Below are 7,204 nucleotides of genomic sequence, written 5' to 3'. Positions count from 1 at the left end.
GCATAGTGGCTTCGACCCCTTCGAGAAGCCGGCTGGTCAGGTGAAGCGCGTGCACTCGGAGAACAACGCCTGCATCAACGCCAAGAGCTCGTCCTCCGGGAAAGAGTCTCCCAAACTCCGCCGCCACTCCAGCCCCAGCTCCGTGAGTGTCTCCCTCGTTAATTAGAGTTTATGACTGCATGCCTAATTTGACACTCTGATCGTTTGCTTGTAGATATTGATGAGAGCTTCATTAGCTGCTTATTTTATTTGGGTTTGTTTTTATTATAATGGTCATTAGACATATCGTGGTGAGCTGTGTATCGAATACATCAGGGATTCCAAAAAAGAATAGTCTGCTGAACCCCTTTCAGATGGAATATTTACTCAGAATTTCAGTATATTAACAGCACATTCACGATCATGGTTTTCTGATGTTAACGGTCACATGACATGCAGGTATACAATTAAAATATCTCATCTTTTTTTAATAAGCTTTAAATTTGGATGTGTTTTTATTTATTTATTTATTCTAATTTTACATGATGATTTTATTCATTTTTTAGTAAGTTATATAATAAATACCTACTAAAAACAAATAAAATTATAATATAAATTAAAATAAATTATTTTACAATAAAAAATCTAAATAAAATACTTACTAAAAACAAATAGTCACAATATAAATTAAAATAAATAATTTTAAAATACAAATCTAAATAAATACTTACTAAAAACAAATAAAATCATAATATAAATTATTTTACAATAAAAAATCTAAATAAAATACTTAATAAAAACAAATAGTCACTGACACTCTGATCGTTTGCTTGTAGATATTGATGAGAGCTTCATTAGCTGCTTATTTTATTTGGGTTTGTTTTTATTATAATGGTCATTAGACATATCGTGGTGAGCTGTGTATCGAATACATCAGGGATTCCAAAAAAGAATAGTCTGCTGAACCCCTTTCAGATGGAATATTTACTCAGAATTTCAGTATATTAACAGCACATTCACGATCATGGTTTTCTGATGTTAACGGTCACATGACATGCAGGTATACAATTAAAATATCTCATCTTTTTTTAATAAGCTTTAAATTTGGATGTGTTTTTATTTATTTATTTATTCTAATTTTACATGATGATTTTATTCATTTTTTAGTAAGTTATATTTTATTTTGAATTTTTATTTTTAAATAAATTTTACATTTATGTTTTTTTTTTCATTTTTAGTAAGTGTTTTTAGTTTTTTTTTTTTCTTTTTATGTAACTTTTTTAGTTGTACTTTTTGTTTTAATGATTTTGTTCATATTTATTTTTAGTATGTGTTTTAATTTTTTTATTTTAAAATTATAAAATTTTTTATTTTACTTTTTAATGATTTTATTCATCTTTAGTACATTTTTTAAAAATTTTTATTGATTTATTTTAATTTTATATTTATTTTTTCGTTTTTAGTGTTTTTCATTTTTTGTTTTAAAAAGCTTCATTTTAATTTTTAATTATTTTATTCATTTTTATTCATATTAAGTTTTTAATTTAAATTTTATTTTTATTTCACTTTGATTTCATTCATTTTTAGTATGTTTTATTTAGATTTTTTATTTTAAAATTATTTTAATTTTACTTAATGATTTTATTAGTTTTTAGTGTTTTTTAATTTTTTAATTTTAAAATTAATTAATTTTAATTTTACTTTTTAATGCTTTTATTCGTTTTAAGTAAGTTTATTTAGATATTTTTTATTTAAAAAATATTTGTTTAAATTTTACATTATTTTATTAATTAGCTATTTTTGTAAACACCACTTTGCATACAGCATTTTGTATAATTACTATATTTATTTCAGTTTAACACTCACTCTCTTACTAAAAACAAATAAAATCATAATATAAATTATTTTACAATAAAAAATCTAAATAAAATACTTAATAAAAACAAATAGTCACAATATAAATTAAAATAAATAATTTTAAAATACAAATCTAAATAAAGCACTTACTAAAAACAAATAAAATCATAATATAAATTAAAATAAATTATTTTACAAAAAATCGAAATAAAATACTTACTAAAAACAAAGTCATAATATAAATTAAAATAAATTATTTTTAAATAAACAATCTAAATAAAATACATACTAAAAACAAATAGTCATAATATAAATTAAAAATAAAAGTTTTTATTAGTGTTTTATTTTTTATTATTTATTTTAGTTGTACTTTTTTACTTTAATAATTTTTGTAAGAGTTTTATTTTTTATTTTAATTTTAAAATTATTTAATTTTACTTTGTTAGTCATATTTAAATTTATTTAAATTTTTTTCATTTACTTTTACTTGTTAATAAATGTATAAATTTGTCGTGTTTCATGTATTTGATTTTAGTGTGTGTGTATATATATATATATATATATATATAAATGTGTGTGTGTGTGCGTGTGCTGTTTTTGAGACTGTTATTTTGTGACATTAATATAAGCCATTATATATCAAAGACCAGTTACAGTCACGGTGTGGATGGATTGTTTATGGATACATGGATGACAGTTTATGCCACACAAATACTCTTATAAAGTGAAATCATCCACTTTCGATCTATGAATGTGTCTCTTACTGTGTGTGATCTCACAGTCTGAAGCGTCTGTCATAGGAAATCAACGCATGCGCTCATGAATAATTAAGAGCAGCGTCTTCTCATTGGATGAGGACACGCATTCTCATGAATAATTACGAGACACCGATGAGTCACTGATGTTCTTCAGGTGTAAGAAAACGTCACAAAAATGAAAGTTTCCTCCTACAGTTAAAACGAGTGTCTTATATGATTTATGTATGTTAAAATGTAAAAGTATTAGAGTATTAAAATCATAAAATTACTATTGTTTTGCAATATTACATTTACTAATAATATATTACACGTTTATTTCTCGGTAATATACGCATGACAGTAAAGCACTGAACTTGAGTTTGGAAGTATACAAAATTTACTTTTATTAAAAACAGTAATATCTAAGTGCAAAATCGAATTTTTAATGGAACATTTATATATACTACTCTTATTAAATGTACTATTATTCTTAGCAACCACTCCAAGTACCATAGCAACCGCATAGCAACACCCTGGCAACCACCCCGGGTACCTTAGCAACCGCATAGCATCACCTTTGCAACCACCCCGAGTACCCTAGCAACCACATAGCAACCTCTTAGCAACAACCCGAGTACCTTAGCAACCGCATAGCAACACCCTAGCAACCACACTGAATACCCTAGCAACCACATAGCAACACCTGAACAACCGCCCCATGTACATTAGCAACCACATAGCAACACCATAGCAACCGCCAAAGGTACCTTAGCAACTGCATAGCAACACCTTAGCAACCAACCAGAGTACCCTAGCAACCACATAGCAACCTCTTAGCAACAACCCCGAGTACCTTAGCAACTGCATAGCAACACCTTAGCAACCAACCAGAGTACCCTAGCAACCGCATAGCAACACCCTAGCAACCACCCTGAGTACCCTAGCAAACGCATAGTATTATAAGAATAATAGTATTATATATATAGTATTATACTGAACTGACGACAACTTCAGTGATTATAAAAGGAACGCTCTTGATGTGTGATTCAGTGATTTCAGAGACTTCCTGCTGGATGAATCCTGGATCTGACCTCACGTCTGCTGCAGCATCACACAGTATCCTCTAATAAAAGCGTCTCTCTCTCTCTCTCTCTCTCTCTCTCAGCCCACGAGCCCAAAGTTTGGAAAGGCAGATTCGTACGAGAAGCTGGAGAAGCTCGGCGAGGGATCCTACGCCACCGTCTACAAAGGAAAGAGCAAGTGAGTTCATACAGGCTTCCTGCGGGGCATTACAAATGATCAAATTCATTTATTTATGAAATCATAAAACACAGAATCCAGAAAATACCACATTTGGGAAAAAAAATAGAATTTAGAAAAAAAGTCATTTCATATGGCCCTATAAATTTTAATACATTATTTTAAATGTAATTATTATTTTTTAAATTTTAAAAGTTTTATGAATTAAATTGATTAGACATGCTTTTTGATTATTGCCATGTAGTTAAACCGTTAAACCAGAATCCAGAAATATTATTGGAACCGAAAACTCAGGATTCGGGGAAAAGTCGAACAGATTTCATATGGCTGTTAATGCACTGTGATTTTATCCAGTGTGTCTTTATTTGTGAATGCCGCACATTTAACGATTGCTTATGATGCACCTTTGATGAATCGACAATGTTTACGTTAAGGTTTTTATATTATATGTATGCATGCATATTTTATGTTTCTCAAATTTTTGATTGAGCAGCTGGAAATAGTAAAGCATAGACATTTCAAAATAAGAGTCCCGGTGTATTTCAGGCTTGTTTATGATTGCAAGTCATTTTTTCCTGGATATTTTTGGTTCTCATATTTCTCTCATCTTTTCGAATGAGCAGCTGAAGTAGTAAACCATGGACATTTCAAAATAAGAGTCCTGGTGTATTTAGTGCATGTTAATGATTAAACATCCCTCATTATAAATAAAACTATTTTTTAAATTATTATTATTAATACTTGGGTTCCCATATTTCTCTCATCTTTTCGAATGAGCAGCTGAAGTAGTAAACCATGGACATTTCAAAATAAGAGTCCTGGTGTATTTAGTGCATGTTAATGATTAAACATCCCTCGTTATGAATAAAACTATTTTTTTAATTATTATTGTTATTATTAATACTTGGGTTCCCATATTTCTCTCATCTTTTCGAATGAGCAGCTGAAGTTGTAAACCATGGTCATTTCAAAATAAGAGTCCAGGTGTATTTAATGCATGTTAATGATTAAACATCCCTCGTTATGTATAAATTGTATTTTTATTATTATTATTTTTTTATTATTAATAATTGGGTTCCAATATTTCTCTCATCGTTTTGAATGAGCAGTTGGAAGTAGTAAAGCATATACATTTCAAAATAAGAGTCCTTGTGAATTTCAGGCTTGTTTATGATTAAAAGCCCCTCATTATGCATAAATGTGTATATATATAATTTTTTCCCCCTGGCTATTATTGGTATTTAGGTTGCACAGTAAACAGTATCTGGCATTTAAATCAACATAAACTCTTGTATTTTCTCTCTGAACCGCCCCATCACAGGAAAGAAAGACTAAGAACATTATTTAACACATTCAATAGAGATTTTATTAGGATCAGCACAATAATCTTTTAAATTTCCTTTTATTTAAACACATTATTGTTTGAGCAAAATCCAATATCGTTGGACCTCTTCTTCATGTGTAGTGAAATATGAAAACATTACACAGTAAATCAATTTCAATACATATGTAAATATTAAATAAGCATGTCTTGAGTTAAACTTGAATGTGAGATGCAGCCTGTTTAATTAAGTCAAATAATTTGATACCTCATTTATTTTGAGATTGCATGGGCTTTATCTGTAGTTGCATGCTGTGTTAATTTTATTTGTGCAGGTCTTAAACTCTACTGAAACCCTGCTGTATTTCTCTGGGTTATTTGACTCGTTTGGTAACAGAACTGTAAGCAAAGAGGCAGCAGATAATTATTATTATGTGAAATCTGAATGAAATTATTTTTCATATTGCTGTAATAAAAGCCAGAGCCTGAAATGACGTGTCGTATGAAAGCCTTTCCGACGGGAGCTTAACACCTGTTTCTCCGTCATAAATTAAAATCTGGAAAATAAAATTTCAGCCAGCGTGAAATGAATTGCGCGTTATTGTCAGTGTTTTTCATAGTAATGATGTTATTTGTGTGTAAGTTCATTATGACCTCCGTGTTCAGATTCACTCCACTGCCTCTAAATTGCATTTCATTGACTTTAAGTCGACAGTAAATCAAACACAAACCATCAGTGCCTTTTATTTAAAAACACAAAACGGTTTCTCTGTAGTTTTGTTACAGTCCTTTTCTGATGACATCATCAATTCCTACTCTCAAACAATAGTCTTTGGATAAAAGTCAACTGGATAAAATCATACTGCATACAGGGCCATATGTTTGACGTTTCCCTTTATTCAATCTTTTAAATAAATCTTTTTGCATTTTAAAAACTAAATGCAAATGAAATAATTCCTTTACAGCAAATTATTGCGTTGTCAAATTAAATATAATTAATAAATATAAATAATTAAATAAATTGGATAGATAGATAGATAGATAGATTTTATTTATTTATTCAAGTTGCCTTTTCTGCCAAATGCACAAAAATCTATAAAAATGTATAAAAATTATTTCAATGCACAAATAAATAAATAATATTTCAGAGTGAAACATTATATTAATATAATATAATATATATTACAATTAAATATATAAATAATATTATGTATATTTTGGATCCCTGAATATATACGGTTTCACTCTGCAATATTATTATATTTGTGTATTTAAATTATTTATTTTTAAAATAAATGTTATATATTTTTTTGTGCATTTGGCAGACACTTGCGACTTGCATTGGATTTCAAAGTATACAGTTTATCAGTTCATGCATTTCCCGGGAATCGAACCCATGGTGTCAGAGTTGCTGTTCGACCTACAGGAACGTAAACACAATGCACACATTCTGTGGATCAGTCCTATGATACAGATGAACATGTGTTTGCAGGGTGAACGGGAAGCTGGTTGCGTTGAAAGTGATTCGTCTGCAAGAGGAGGAGGGAACGCCGTTCACTGCGATTAGAGAGGGTGAGTCGACCCGTCTCTCCATCTCTGCACGCTTGTTTTAATAGGTGTGTTTTACTGTGGCCTTCGTATAACAGAGAAACTAAAGCTGAAGGCAGAACGCGAGTGGAATGAGAGAGAAACGTCGAATCGCTCTGTGCACACACCTAGTGAGCTGACTACATAGACTAAATCGAAGGATACATTGCATGTGTTTCTAACGGAGAAGTTCAGTGTGAGAACAGATCATAAACAACATGCTGCTCATATGAAACCGTGTTGAACAAACGAAAGATCGACCTGCTCGTGTTGAACTTTAAAGGTCCCCTTAAATGCTTAGAAACACGCAGCGTTACTCTGTGTTGACGTCATTGTAACTGAAACAGGAAGACAGGGCGGGGCATATCAAGCAGCCCCGCCCCTTTTTAAAATAGCCAATAGCGTTTGTTTATATCACAGCTTGGGCTAGAGCCGTTCAGAGCCGTTCAGAGCCGTTGAGCTC

The 7,204-nt window shown here is 30.3% G+C and overlaps 1 protein-coding gene across 4 annotated transcripts in view; it reads left to right on the top strand.

The window, feature by feature from the left end:
• Positions 1 to 7,204, top strand: part of LOC107726930 (cyclin-dependent kinase 14) — a 166,377-nt gene that overhangs the window by 14,542 nt on the left and 144,631 nt on the right. For all 4 annotated transcript variants that reach the window (XM_016536623.1, XM_016536624.1, XM_016536626.1 and 1 more), the window contains exons 3-4: positions 3,739 to 3,833; positions 6,647 to 6,726. In XM_016536623.1, coding sequence (XP_016392109.1) covers positions 3,739 to 3,833; positions 6,647 to 6,726 — 175 coding nt within the window. The remainder of the gene's footprint in view (positions 1 to 3,738; positions 3,834 to 6,646; positions 6,727 to 7,204) is intronic.

This window comes from Sinocyclocheilus rhinocerous, unplaced genomic scaffold (assembly GCF_001515625.1).
Source record: "Sinocyclocheilus rhinocerous isolate Xijiao unplaced genomic scaffold, SAMN03320098_v1.1 scaffold2471, whole genome shotgun sequence".
NCBI classification, from domain to species: domain Eukaryota; kingdom Metazoa; phylum Chordata; class Actinopteri; order Cypriniformes; family Cyprinidae; genus Sinocyclocheilus; species Sinocyclocheilus rhinocerous.
The sequence above is the reverse complement of the archived record's forward strand: the minus strand, read 5'-3'. Positions and strand labels throughout refer to the sequence as shown.